The sequence below is a fragment of the Panulirus ornatus genome, chromosome 11 (genome assembly GCF_036320965.1).
Source record: "Panulirus ornatus isolate Po-2019 chromosome 11, ASM3632096v1, whole genome shotgun sequence".
Classification (NCBI taxonomy): domain Eukaryota; kingdom Metazoa; phylum Arthropoda; class Malacostraca; order Decapoda; family Palinuridae; genus Panulirus; species Panulirus ornatus.
The window spans coordinates 66,207,956-66,223,643 of record NC_092234.1 but is presented as its reverse complement, the minus strand read 5'-3'; the positions used below and the strand labels follow the sequence as shown (position 1 = coordinate 66,223,643).

Below are 15,688 nucleotides of genomic sequence, written 5' to 3'. Positions count from 1 at the left end.
ACAACATCTTGTAATTTGTTCACCTTATTACTTTCCTCGTGTGCATGTGTTACTTTACACATTTCACTGTAATGGAAAATGCTTTTCCCTGTACTTGTCTGAACTCGTGTATTTGGTTCAAAGAGTTAAGTTGATTCCTCGCTCATTACGGTTTTGAGGCTTCGGATTGAGAACCCAGTGTTGTTTGTAACAGCTTCTTTACTAAGTGCAAGTTTGGCTAAAATATCAACTTTGTCATGCTCACGAAGACTGAATCCATAACAATTTGAACTGCATCCCTTGACCGGCATGTTACATTCTGATCTCACGGTATTATGGGCAAGAAGCAAAGATAAAGAATTGGAGATAATTAAACTGTCTATGGCAGTGATATCTACACGCTCAAGAGCGATGAGTACGGCGAACAATTTAGATTGTAGGGCAGGCGCCCAGATACTTTCTCTAACATTTTCTTTAATGTATTACCATTGGGCTGGATCACAACGGCAGCACTTTCTGCCCTCCGAGTGGCAGAATTGAGAGAACCATCAAAATCAATGCACTGGCCTATACTGTGTTCACCCTGGAAATTCTGTTCATGTCCAAGACCACTGGGTTTGACTGAGTATTGAAGATGAAGATTGTGAATGGGTATATTGATGCCAAATGGAGTTATTTGCCAGCATGGCGGGAAACGTTGTGGCTTCGTAATTTCATGCAAATTATGTAAGCTAATCATTGTCATGTGGTTAGCTGTTATTTGGATCAATTTAGATTCACCTGTGCCATGGCAAATGTGGTTTAGTGGCTGAAAAATTTGTTTAGAGACAACACTATCTGAATCATCTGGTGAAAGTTTCAGTCCCATCATAAGATTGACTCAGGTATTCTCTCCATATGTTGGGTGTAGCAAGTTCTTTCCGTATGTTGAGTACTTATGTGGTCTGCAGGCAGCCAGGTATGATTCTTAAAACATTCATTTTGCATTTTCTCAAGTCTATTGATACCTTTGTTGTTCTTTAGGACAAATATTTGTGCGTGGTAATCTACAAGATCTAATATAATTAAGTACTTCATTTTAACAATGCTACATTTGCACCATCACTAGGAACACACCCAGTCACAATTGCAAGAGCTCTTTTTTTCACACTAGCTGCAGTACATGGGACTGCGACACCAAGGTATTCAAAGGAAGAGACAGTCACTAGGTTTTTCATCTGTTTTCAGTGAATATGATTCGTTTATTGAACACTGGTTTTCTCTGTAGAAAACGTATAGCTAATGCTTTCACAAGGTGTATGTATGCAGTTAAGTACGGTTTGCATTTCACGATGTGTTTCAGTGTGTACAAGTTTATCATCAACGTAACTAATGTTGATATTCCATGGACTTTCTGACACTGATTTCAGTAATACATTAAACAGTACACTGAATGAAATGGGACCAATGTACTCCACCTTGAGGAGTGCCAGGTATCATGTCTTTACTTTTGTAGCCTTGAAAAAGCACAGTAGACTTTATGTTAGACAGATAACGCAATTTCCTATACAGGAGCCGGTCGCCTACATTCATTTTTTGCTAGCTCATACAAAATAGCTTTCCTGTTAGCAATACCAAATACGCAAATGTGGTGTACTTGAGCCGTCTGTCCCTATGAACTGTTAGGAAAGTAGTGATGCAGTTGTGTGCACTTTTGCTATCTGTGACATGTTCTTTGAGTTTGTGCAGTAGTCTGTTGAGCACCAGCCTCTCAAACGTTTTGCACAGGCGGCTCGTCAGGGAGATGAGGCAAAATTCATCAGTTTGACTGTATTTTCGTATTGGTACAATTAGGATGTTGGTCCACAAGGAAGGTACATGACCCGTGGCACAACTCATACAGTTTTAGTACTGGGTTATCAGGTACACGTCTCTAAGATTTATCAATGTCATGAGTAATACTATCCTCCCCAGGGGCACTGCCCTTACCAGGGCCTTACCCCTGGCAAGGGCTATATCAAGTTCAGACTCAGTAAATGTCATCTCACATTCATTATGTTGCTTATTTAAGACGAATGGTGTAAGATCCTCTCTATCTTTGGATTTATTGTGCAGAACATTCGTGCATCCCAACTCAAGGCGCTCTTAAGCTAAACTCGCTAAGAACGAGAGAGAGGATCACCCCCTCGCTCTTGTTGTGATACCAGCGTAGATAGAGGACGTCAGTCATTATTTCCTTCGTCCTGTAACTGCGCTATGAACTAATACATCCAAACCACTGAGGATGTTAGTTCTCCTCACTGATTGTCTTGCCCCGACCCCTTAAGACCATGTTCGCCACCTCATATTGTCCTTATTATAAGTGAGGTTATTCAGGCAACCGATCCAGGGAAAGTGTTATGGGTTTTTGAGCTTCGAAGGGTTGCGGCTTCCCTTTCATTCTACGCACAAGATCATTGGCACGAGTGATGGACGTAGGGCAGTAGCGCTCCACGACATGTTTCTCTGAACGTCACAGCCGCCTCCACTTGCAGCCGGGATAGTCAAAGTTGTCAATCCACTTTTTCTGTGAGGTGTGAACCCAGCGAGTAACTACTCGCTGCCACGAAGCTTTCGTTTGAAGCTATATCCAAGCTTGCATTGTCCGGAGTTTTGCTTCTCACATATAAGTCGTTCCTGGTATCCGCAACGTCTCACTATGTGGTGTTAACTTCGGTTTCGATACACTTACACAATACAGTGTCGCTCCTTCCTCTCCGCGGTAAGTGAACCTGAGAGTATCAACTCGTGAGTTCGAAGCCACACGTGAGTGAACAGAGACGTTCTCTGAGCTCAGGCCGTGAGACCACAACATTCATTCTTTGACACTATTGATACACTGACTGTGGTATGGGTGTTACATTGACCCAAGCAGGAAATGATGAAAATTCATAAATGAAAATGGCTTTATTAAACTAGTGATGAATGATGACTGCACCCTGTATGAATGAATGTTCACACGTGTTATACATTTCTCATGGTTCTTATATTTATTACGCAAACGTCAGTGGTGTCGTGTCATGTTAACCATGTGTTGGGGATACAGTAAGAAGCATAGCATCAGGTAAGACGTCAAGAAAAATTGTGGCAATGGTTGTGGGAGTGAGGTACTGTGTTGGTCACTACGGGATGGGTAATATATTAGCTGGGGGTCGTCATGGGTGATTCATACAGATATTGAGTTTGGCATTAAATCGTAAGATTACAAGGATCTCTTTACATTACTTTGCCTTGGAGATGAGCTGTGAAATAACTTTTCGAATATACCCAACACCATCATGCCGCTAACAATATGAATAGTTAATGGGAAAATGACACGAAGCTCATTATTTCGCCAGCTGACATTTTGTTACACACAGTTTACCAGTTCATTGAATTTGCCTGACGTGATACTGATGTATAATCTGTAATCAAACGTTGCATACCATCAAAACTATCTGATAAGCTCGTATAAATCACGTTTCTTAACAAACAGCAGCGAACGTTTTCATGCTCCAAGTGTTGCCGGAAGCTATACCAAACCACCACCACAATATGATATCTACATTCCCACGATACAAATTGCTTACTGACCACAACATGTCGGTACACCCTCGCCACTCTGTAGCCAACACCATGCTTTTCTTACAGCTGGAAACAATGAAACGTGAAACATTACATGGAACACTTGAGTGCTGGAAAATGATGTTCCTTTATCATATTCATTATACTTAAGAATGGTTCACAGTTTTCTAGGTAATTATACTGAGAATAATACGGTTAAGTAAGCACTCAAATGCATCTTTCAGCTACGACATAGGTCGTGAGAGCTGCCCTTCATGGCAAACCTAGCAGGTGTAAAGATCACTCTCGAGTTAGTGACATTTGCTTTTGTAAATGGAGGGAAGGACATGGCCTGTGTGCGTGTGTGTGTGTGTGTGTGTGTGTGTGTGTGCTAATTAAGGGGTGGGGGTGGGAGGAGTTGCATTATCATGGAATAATCCAGACCTTTAGCATAAACAGCGAATGACGGCCTAATTTGCGATTAACATCGCCTTCAGCATTTTGCTTCCTCAATTTATTTCTGCACTTGCTTCAGAAAATACAGCATTGTATGACTGCGTCAACTACCAGCGCACTCCTGTCTCACGCCTCTTCACTCCTTCCCTTGCTAACCCCCTAATGCGCCGGCCTCAGTCGTCTCCCTCTCCACCACCCATAAACGAAAGCTTCGAAGTAGCGAGCGATGCTCCCCGGGTTCACACCTTACGGAAAGAGAGTTGACAGCGCTGACTCTTCTGGTTGGAAGTGAAGGCAACTCTACCAAACACTGCACTTAGGCGACCTCCTGTACCAGCTGGCTCTGGGCATCTCGTCATCGGTTTTAATTGGATGAGAGTCCTTAAGGATATAGGGACATGCCTGTCCTCGTACTACCATGACAGTCAACAGGTTTTTTATATTTTTTTCGTGTAGCCATGAGTGATTTCCCAGTTTCCATTATATATTGTAACGTGTCTTCAGTGGTCTGATTAGTTTACAGACATTTATGTATTTTGAACGAAGGTTGTGGCAATGCGAACATGCTTTGTTGTTTGTCCTGATGCTTCCCGCACTCCTCCCATTGACATTCACCGCAGGTTCGCTAGTGAACGACCCAACAACTAAGATACGAACTTTGAAGGATTGAAAAAGCCTGTTTCTAGTGGTAGTGCAGAACTAGTGTACCACGATTGCCCAACCTCTTCCTACCCGTCTCTACAACTGCACTGGGTCATAGAAGATCTGCGTTTACAGCCCGAGGAAGGATCAGCTTTGATACATTCTCTGTCAAGCTCCGGAAGCAACGAAAGAAAACGGTTGAGGGTAACTGATGCAGTTGCCATAGCAATTCCTTCGTCAGTCTTTTCTTTCTCTTTCAGCAAGGAAACTTAGATTAGCTAATCTTGCTCCAGTACGTATAGGTGCTATGGGGGCTCATATTTCTCTCTCTTAGGAGGAGTTAAGGGAATCTTTGAGGACCTGTAAGTACAGGTACACAAGTGAACACCCCAGTTACTCAAAACAATGATATCAATGCTTCTAAACCCGTATTATTCCAACAACTGTAAGACAGATCTTAACTTTATCTTCTTTATCTAAGGTTTCAGCTCATACGGCGATTGATTTTGTACTTTGTACATGTTTAATGGTTTCATTGGTGGTGTCATTTTATCAGTTGTTGATGACTCTTAGATAAACATTTCTATATTTACGCGGCTTCCAAGGTTAGATTTCATATCTTTTTCAACTTTAAACACTAATAGTGCTGTTAATCTATCCGAACATCGTGTATGGCTCTCATTTCATTTAATCCACCATTATCACATGACATGATAACTTAATGAATAGGGAGGGTTTAGAAATGTAACAACTGACGTCCCACAGCGGCCTGAAGGAGGTGCAGCCGGAGAAGCGGCCCGTGGTGCTCTCCCGCTCCACTTTTCCGGGGTCGGGCCAGTATGCTGTCCACTGGCTGGGCGACAACTCCGCCGACTGGACACAAATGCACATGGCCATCATCGGTGAGTCGTGTGGCCAGCTGGCTCTGATTGCCGTCCTTGTGATGTTCACGAACTTGGTGACTATAATCATTGTTTTATGCTTGATCGTTGTTTCCTGCGTCAGTGAGATAGCGCCAGAAATAGACAAAGAAAGGCCGAATCTGCTAAAATCCATTCTCTAACTGCCATGTGTAATGCACCGAAAACCACAGTTCCCTGTCCACACAGACCTCTCCATGGTTAATCCCGGACACTTCACATCCACTGGCTCAGTCCACTAACAGCTCGTCGATCCCAGTATCCCAAATCCATTCATTTCACACTATCTCGTGCACGCCTTTCACCCTCATGCATGCTCAGGTTCCGATAACCCAAGATCGTTTTCACTCCATCCTTCCATCTCCAGACTGGTCTCCCCGTTCTCCTAGTTCCCTTCACTTTTGACACGTATATTTGTCAACCTTTCCTCGTTCATTCACTCCATATGTCCAAACCATTTCAGCACCCTCTTTTGCTCTCTCAGTGACACACATTCACTCTTACACATCTCTTGCATTTTCATTGCTTACTCGATTAAACCACCTCACACCACACATTGTCCTCAAATATTTCATTTCCAACACATCCACACTCTTCTGCACAGCCTTTTCTATAGTCCATGCTTCGCATCCAAATGATACTACTGGGAGTAATGTACCTTCAAACGTACCTGGTTTTGCCATCCCAGATAACGTTCTCTCTTTCAACACATTCTTCGGCGCACCCAGAACCTTTGCTCACTCACTCATCCTATGACTCACTTCTGCTTCCATGCTTCCATTTGCTGTCATGTCCATCCTCATGTCCTTAAAACACTTCAATTCCTCCAAGTTTTCTCTACTCAAACTCGCTCCGAACTAACCTGTCCCTTACCCCTGCTGAACCTAATAACCCAGTATCAGTGAGTCGCGATACTTGCTACTGGTTCCTTTGTCATTTGTCGGGTTGGTGAGTTCACGATGTCGTTCCAGTCACGGTGTTCTGCTGGGGCTAATACCTGTCACCTTTGTGGTATTGTAGTAATAACTTTCTCCTGGGTAGTTAGGCTTCACTTAATTTGTTTACTAGTGACGCCCTCCCTCATCTCTGGGAGTTCACTTGTCATTGGTCTGATGTCTGAGTTCATGTGCTGAGTCTGTCTGATATCATCGTCTTCAACTGATTGATGTTCACTGGTTTTATTGTCTACATGTATCTTACTATGTTGTTGTCCTATGATCACTTTCCTAAGCATCATATTCGTTCATCACTGTCTTCGTTTACATCCAGGATATTGTATTCGTACATTGGCAAATATAGAAATCAATTCTTATTTTTTGCATCGTCTAAAATACCCGCCATTCCTCAGGTATGTTTGACTTCGGTATGTTCGGGATCCCCATGGTCGGTGCCGACATATGTGGCTTCTTCGGTGAACCCGACTTGGAAATGTGTATGAGGTGGATGGAAGTGGGCTCCTTCTACCCCTTCAGGTGAGTGTCAGGGACAGGTGGATGGAGGTAATCTTCTACCCCTTCAGGTGAGTGTCAGGGGTAGATGGATAGAGGTAGACACCTTTTACCCCTTCAGGTGAGTGTCAGGGGTAGATAGATGGAGGTAGACACCTTTTACCCCTTCAGGTGAGTGTCAGGGGTAGATGGTTGGAGGCAGACACCTTTTACCACTTCAGGACAGTGTCAGAGGCAGGTGGGTCGCGTTGGATGTCTTCACGTAAGGCGGATGTTGGTCCGCTTTATTTGCACGTCCGGATTGTAAGACAATGCAATGGTCAGAGTTTTTCTGAAGCGTTGCTTTGCTTCTCGTAATGAATTCGTCATCCTGCCATGGCTGTGGGACAGAAGGAAGATATCATCATTTTCTCAACAGCCAAGACTTTGCGTCCACTTTTTTCTCGTGGAAGCCACCACAGCGTCAGCGACAAATAGAAGAAAAGAATTGCCTTGCAAGGACATCGGAACGTTTTATACAGACATGACGATGATGTAATATGACTCAACCAATCAGAACCTTTCTTTATAATAATTTGATGCACTTTAACTAATCATAATGTTTCTCGCTTCTCTTTTCTTTATATTTCGTACTGCTGAGTGAAAGAAGAAAACGTGTGAAAACATTAAGCACAGAGGTTACTACGAGCACTGTAAAGGTTGTAATGTTTACCACGTCTCTCCTCCCGACAGTCGTAACCACAACACGGCCGGATCTGCGGACCAGGACCCTGGCATGTGGCCGGAGGTGGCCGAGATCTCCCGCTACACCCTCAACATCCGCTACCAGTACCTACCGTACCTCTACACACTCTTCCACAAGGTGAGTCTTCACACTATGACTACCTTACCTCAAAGTCTCTCCCTTCAAGGGAGATATATTATAGCTCAGGGAGGTTAAGTCTTCGTACCCTTTTAACCTCAATCACTTCACACCCTTTCCATCTCAAAGTTGTTTCTTATGATCTGTCATGACCATTTTTCACTTAGGAAGCCCAGGTCTCTGCAGTATTGTAAGGTTGAGTTGATAGGAAGGAAATCAGGTCTTCTTCGTCTGAGGTACTCAATGAAGATCAGGCGGCCTTTGTGGATTTATTACAAGAAAATATGTATGTACATCTGTAGTACTCTGGGCTATAGTCTTATGACATACTACGACACTCTAGTGAACAGTGTGACGATGCTGGCCAGTGTGTCCCCTCGGGTCACACTGACAGGGGTTATATGGGAGTCCGTCAACACCCATTCAACAACGTGTTCAAATAACAGATCAGCTCTTACGTGTTCAAACATCCTGATTAACAGTGGCCCGTGGGAACAGTGAGCCCGTGGCAACATGCATCTAACTCTATGTAACTCACAGTAAGATGATGATAACAAATAGCTAATGAAAAATTAATGGTAAGTGTGCGTGAGTCTTACAGTATTCTCTCTTACCCCCTAAGTTCAGGACTGGGTTATGCAATGAGTTCTGTCTCTCACTTCAGTTACATCATTACACTGAAAATCAGTATGTGTGTGTAGTTCTTGTCTGGTACAGATCTCTCAACTCGTCTCTAGAACGCGACCTATTCTCTTGTCTCTGGTGGCATTTATAGCCCACAGTAATTACCTGTTTGTAATTACCCATTTGCACTGTATGGGGAGGGAGTTCTGCACTCATGTAGCCCTAACCTTGTTCATGCTGCTAGCGTAGTATAACAGAACTTCTTTTCTAACAAGTTTCTTGCTTAGTTTCATGTTATGGCCTCCGTCTTTGCATCTTTCGAGGAACTGTTCACTTTTAACGTCATCAGACTGGTATGAAAACTGAGAGGGTGTGATCAAGCCTTCCATTACTTTATTTTTTACTATATAAAGCAAATCAATGGCCTCTAACCTCTCGCTGTAACTCTACTCTTAATTCTAGTATCAACTTTGTTACACTCCTCTAGACCTTCTCTGTTATATCTTCGTACTTAATCAAATATGGTGACCAAGCTTTAGAAGAATAATCTAGTTTTAGCAAACATACTAAGTGAACAGCTTCCTTGATATTTCTTTATCCATGTGCATGAATGCATTTCCAATATTTGCCAGTAAGCTGTTTGCCTCCTTTGTTCATATAAGATCGGGCTCTGGCAACGGGTTAGAGACAGTGTTAAATACTACTTTTCTTTCACATACCGATTCCTGCAGCTTCTTCCTTGCTCGATAGTAGTTGCACTGAGACCTTCTTTCACTATATTCCATCATCATTCCTTTCTATTTACTCTGAATTTCATCAACCATGCATCAGACCAACTCTGAAGTTTGTCTCAGTCCTCTTGTAATTTGATGGAATCCACATCAATATTTACTTTTTTCATGGCCGTGGCATCATCTGAACACATATTCAGGTGGGAGTCCAACCCTTCCTCTTAGTCATTTACGCAGATTAAGAAGAGCAATGGCCCCTAAACTTAATCCTGCGGCACGCCGGTTGTGAACCCTCCGACTCTTTCGAAACCTCCTGTGATGCGAGTTCTTTGTACGCTTCTCCTAACACAATCCTCCAGCAATCGAAGCAGGTTCAATATTATTTCTGCCCGAAGAGCCAACGTATTTACCAACCCCTATATGTGGTGTCAAGCAAGTGCTTTCTGGCAGTCGAGATACTGAACTCTCAGCTTAAGGCATTTTCTGACATCTAGTCCTAGTCTCTCTGCACTAGACGCTGGAATACTGTTCCTTCCTTTGGCCTAATGTGACTCATCTTAGTTTTTACCTTTTCCAGTTTTCTTTAAGCCTGACCCCCTCCTCTCTGGGTTTGTCACTCCTGACAACCACTCGCAAGCGTATTCAGTAGAAGTCCAGTCTTCAGGCAGGTCATTTAGACAAGTTGAGAAAAGCAATGGCCCCAGACCTGAACAGCTCTGAACTCCTTTTTTGAGATCAGTCTTTTGCCTGCCTAAGCACCTCTTTCCATAGTTACATGTGAAATATTGTCTTCACTGGTCTTTTTCCAGTATGCTTGTACTGCCCGTATTCTCCTGCCTCATAGTCAAGTCCATTGGTCAAGTCCAACACAGACATAGTTGTCTGACACGTTTCCCTTCACTGGCTTCCCTTTCCTCCTTGTTTAGCTTCACTGGCTTCCCTTTCCTCCTTGTTTAGCTTCACTGGCTTCCCTTTCCTCCTTGTTTAGAAGGTTTGTCTCTTGCAGCCCAAAGATCATCACAGACTTGCGTCTTTAAACCTGCCTTTGTATGTGTGTGTGTGTGTGTGTGTGTGTGTGTGTGTGTGTGTGTGTGTGTGTGCTCTGGTGCAGTGGCCCACCTTTCTGTCATCTGCAGTCTTCTTATGTCCTCTTCCATATTTTCAATCTTATCTAAAAATTTTCTTTTTCCTTGCTGCATACGTGTCGTGAACGACCTGAGCGCTCTGAGTCATCCATCCACAGTACCCCATGTTTCCTGGACTGCCCTGTGTCTGACACTCTACACTGCCTCCTTGGTGGCTTTCTCTCAGTGTTTCATTCCGCCCGTCCTCTTGTCTTCTTCAGAGTCCCTAGACTCCAACACCTCTTCAGTTTCCGTTCCTTTGTGTCTATTATCAGCCCATGAATCAACTCCTTATATCTTGCATCTCCTTCCCTGCATTGTCTCACCTTTGTGTACCTATGATGAGCACATCTTCTGATGTCATTGATATCATTTTGGCGTCCGTCACTACCTTCCACCTGTGGCACATGTAGCCTCCTGTCTGTCCTTTATAGTTACTCTTCATAAAATAGATATTTTCTGTGATTCACGTCTGTGTGGTAATGCTGTACTGCTGCAATTTGGTTAAAATGAAGCTGAATTTACATTTGTCATTACAAAAAAGTGCTGAAAGTTACAGCTCTTGTGATACGCAAAAATTGTTTTTGTCATTCCTTGTACTTATCATGGCATAAACGGTTTCAGAAATATCCTTCTGGTCTATTAAAGTTTTAATCTGGATCTTGTGTTATAAGTTTCAATCTGGATGAAGCTCATTATGTTCTCATGGTGTGTTGCCAGGCTCACATGCACGGCAGCACCGTGGTCCGACCTCTGCTGAACGTGTTCCCGAGCGACCTGCAGGCTCGCGATGTGGACGACCAGTTCATGTGGGGCAATGGGTTGATGGTGGCTCCTGTTATCACCAAGGGCGCCACCTCCAGGAGCGTCTACTTCCCGAAGGTGAGTTCTTAAGGATGCCTTAATTGTTATTGGTTTAGGATATCGACAAGGATGTTCTACATCATTATCAAATTATGAAAACGAGAAATAATATAGATCTGCATTTTCTGTTGACTCTTCTGGTCCTGTCTCCTCGTTTTCTTCTGTTGGCTTTGGGATACCGTCCTGGGCCTTGCCATATGGAAAGCTGTCATTTTTCATGAAGAAAATCTAATCTTCAATCAGCATCATTAAGAAACCGGTTCCCATCCCTTCTTGTACCGGAAACTCTTATGATTCTGCAAGAATGCACTTGCCTTCATGGTTCACTCACTCTCCACCACAAGCTTCCAGTCATGAAGGAAACCATGAACTTAGTTTTTAACTTTTAGTGCACCGTCAGGAGATTTCTCCATCTTAACCCTGTCTCTACACAGCTACCATCCTGCCCTGTCAGGTCTTTCCTTTCAGATGATCTCTGCGTCAAGTAAAGACATTCAAACAAAAAGATCTTTATGGGTCTCTTTTATACATTCTATAAAGCTGTAAACGCTAGAGTGAGAGAGCATAAAGATCAAATTCTATATTTTGATATCTGTTCTATTTTGTACGTTCAGTACCAATCCACGTTGGTATCTGTACGTGAGAGTATGGAAAGCGCTACTCCTTCCAGCCTCCCTGATCTCACCGCGCCAAGTCCCTACCATCCCTATGATATGTACATGACAACAGTGACTTGTATCACACACCCTTCACACGAGATCGAGTAACGTTCCCCGTTTGAACTCCACCTTTCCTCCTACAGAGGTCATCCGACCTCGTTGTGTACACATGACCTCTGAAGACCTGCTGCTATTGCCACTGCAGCTGTTGTTGAAAGGTGAACCTAAATGGGAACCGTCTCACTACAAGAATGCTTCATTCCTCTTAACACGATGAATCAGAATGAAGCACTTTAATCATTACCTTCAAGTGAAAACGTCACATAATGACTTGCTCAGCATGTCACGCTCATGTGTTGGGTCACATCCTATAAACTGAGTCATTTCCTCTCGAGAAGTCCAAGAAAAAGATTACAATTGCTCTACGTTCCATGGGAGATCATAATTTCTCCCGGGTTCAGAACCAGCATAGGGACAGTGTCGTCTGACTCACGCATCCTCACGTGTGATTTACAGGCACCTAAAGACCTAATTGTTGACTTGGATGGGGAAAGAATATAAATATATTCTAAAGAAATGTTTTTCCTTACTGCTTGTGGATCACACTGGTTTGTGACCTAATATACATTGCGTTTATTATAGATTAATTAATCATTTTGGCCAACATACTATTTGCTGGTAATATATATATATATATATATATATATATATATATATATATATATATATATATATATATATATTTATTTATTTATCTATATTATTTATCTTGCTTTGTCGCTTTCTCCAGCGTTTGCGAGGTAGCGCAAGGAAACTGACGAAAGAAATGCCCCAAACCCCCATACACATGTATCTACATACACGTCCACACACGCAAATATACATTCCTATAAATCTCAATTTACACATATATATACACACACAGACACATAAATATATACCCATGCACACAATTCACAGTGTCTGCCTTTTATTCATTCCCATCGCCACCTCGCCACACATGGAATACCATCCCCCTTCCCCCTAATGTGTGCGAGGTAGCGCTAGGAAAAGACAACAAAGGCCCCATTCGTTCACACTCAGTCTCTAGCTGTCATGCAATAATGCCCGAAACCACAGCTCCCTTTCCACATCCAGGCCCCACACAACTTTCCATGGTTTACCCCAGACGATTCACATTCCCTGATTCAATCCACTGACAGCACGTCAACCCCGGTATACCACATCGATCCAGTTCACTCTATTCCTTGCCCGCCTTTCACCCTCCTGCATGTTCAGGCCCCGATCACTCAAAATCTTTTTCACTCCATCTTTCCACCTCCAATTTGGTCTCCCACTTCTCCTCGTTCCCTCCACCACCGACACATATATCCTCTTGGTCGATCTTTCCTCACTCATTCTCTCCATGTGCCCAAACCATTTCAAAACACCCTCTTCTGCTCTCTCAACCACGCTCTTTTTATTTCCACACATCTCTCTTACCCTTACATTACTTACTCGATCAAACCACCTCACACCACACATTGTCCTCAGACATCTCATTTCCAGGACATCCACCCTCCTGCGCACAACTCTATCCATAGCCTATGCCTCGCAACCATACAACATTGATGGAACCACTATTCCTTCAAACATACCCATTTTTGCTTTCCGAGATAATGTTCTCAACTTCCACACATTCTTCAAGGCTCCCAGGATTTTCACCCCCTCCCCCACCCTATGATTCACTTCCGCTTCCATGGTTCCATCCGCTGCCAGATCCACTCCCAGATATCCAAAACACTTTACTTCCTCCAATATTTCTTCTTTCAAACTTACCTCCCAATTGACTTGACCCTCAATCCTACTGTACCTAATAACCTTGCTCTTATTCACATTTACTCTTAACTTTGTTCTTTCACACACTTTACCAAACTCAGTCACCAGCTTCTGCAGTTTCTCACATGAATCAGCCACCAGCGTGCATCATCAGCGAACAACAACTGACTCACTTCCCAAGCTCTCTCATCCACAACAGACTGCATACTTGCCCCTCTTTCCAAAACTCTTGCATTCACCTCTCTAACAACCCCATCCATAAACAAATTAAACAACCATGGAGACATCACACACCCCTGCCGCAAACCTACATTCACTGAGAACCAATTCTCAGTGAATGTAGGTTCCTACACGCACACATGCCTTACATCCTCGATAAAAACTTTTCACTGCTTCTAACAACTTGCCTCCTACACCATATATCCTTAGTACCTTCCACAGAGCATCTCATCAACTCTATCATATGCCTTCTCCAGATCCATAAATGATACATACAAATCCATTTGCTTTTCTAAGTATTTCTCACATACATTCTTCAAAGCAAACACCTGATCCACACATCCTCTACCACTTCTGAAACCACACTGCTCTTCCCCAGTCTGATGCTATGTACATGCCTTCACCCTCTCAATCAATACCCTCCCATATGATTTACCAGGAATACTCAACAAACTTATACCTCTGTAATTTGAGCATTCACTCTTATCCCCTTTGCCTTTGTACAATGGCACTATGCAAGCATTCCGCCAATCCTCAGGCACCTCACCATGAATCATACATACATTAAATAACCTTACCAACCAGTCAGCAATACAGTCACCCCCTTTTTTGATAAATTCCACTGCAATACCATCCAAACCTGCTGCCTTGCCGGCTTTCATCTTCCGCAAAGCTTTTACTACCTCTTCTCTGTTTGCCAAATCATTTTCCGTAACCCTCTCACTTTGCACACCACCTCGACCAAAACACCCTATATCTGCCACTCTATCATCAAACACATTCAACAAACCTTCAAAATACTCACTCCATCTCCTTCTCACATCACCACCACTTGTTTTCACCTCCCCATTAGCCCCCTTCACTGAAGTTCCCATATATATATATATATATATATATATATATATATATATATATATATATATATATATATATATAAAGTAAAAAAAAATTAAAAAGTAGATTAAAAAAATTAAAATTAAAATTAAAAAAAAAATGAGGGGGGGAGGATTTCCAGCCCCCCCGCTCCATCCCCTTTTAGTCGCCTTCTATGATAGGGGATAGGGGAGAAAGAATACTTCCCACGTATTCCATGTGTGTCGTAGAAGGCGACTAAAAGGGAAGGGAGCGGGGGGCTGGAAATCCTCCCCTCTCGTTTTTTTTATTCTTTTTTTTAATTTTCCAAAAGAAGGAACAGAGAAGAGGGCCAGGTGAGGATATTCCCTCAAAGGCCCAGTCCTCTGTTCTTAACGCTACCTCGCTATCGCGGGAAATAGCGAATAGTATGAAAAAAAAAAAAAATATATATATATATATATATATATATATATATATATATATATATATATATTTTTTTTTTTTTTTTTTTTTTTTTTTTTTTTTTTTTTTTATACTTTGTCGCTGTCTCCCGCGTTTGCGAGGTAGCGCAAGGAAACAGACGAAAGAAATGGCCCAACCCCCCCCATACACATGTACATACACACGTCCACACACGCAAATATACATACCTACACAGCTTTCCATGGTTTACCCCAGACGCTTCACACGCCCTGATTCAATCCACTGACAGCACGTCAACCCCTGTATACCACATCGCTCCAATTCACTCTATTCCTTGCCCTCCTTTCACCCTCCTGCATGTTCAGGCCCCGATCACACAAAATCCTTTTCACTCCATCTCTCCACCTCCAATTTGGTCTCCCTCTTCTCCTCGTTCCCTCCACCTCCGACACATATATCCTCTTGGTCAATCTTTCCTCACTCATTCTCTCCATGTGCCCAAA

General features: G+C 42.9%; 1 protein-coding gene across 1 annotated transcript in view; it reads left to right on the top strand.

Moving 5' to 3' along the window:
* LOC139751620 (sucrase-isomaltase, intestinal-like) overlaps positions 1-15,688 on the top strand; it is a 45,095-nt gene that overhangs the window by 15,522 nt on the left and 13,885 nt on the right. Inside the window, exons 13-16 of the mRNA XM_071667241.1 lie at positions 5,404-5,540; positions 6,907-7,030; positions 7,739-7,868; positions 11,068-11,229. Coding sequence (XP_071523342.1) covers positions 5,404-5,540; positions 6,907-7,030; positions 7,739-7,868; positions 11,068-11,229 — 553 coding nt within the window. The remainder of the gene's footprint in view (positions 1-5,403; positions 5,541-6,906; positions 7,031-7,738; positions 7,869-11,067; positions 11,230-15,688) is intronic.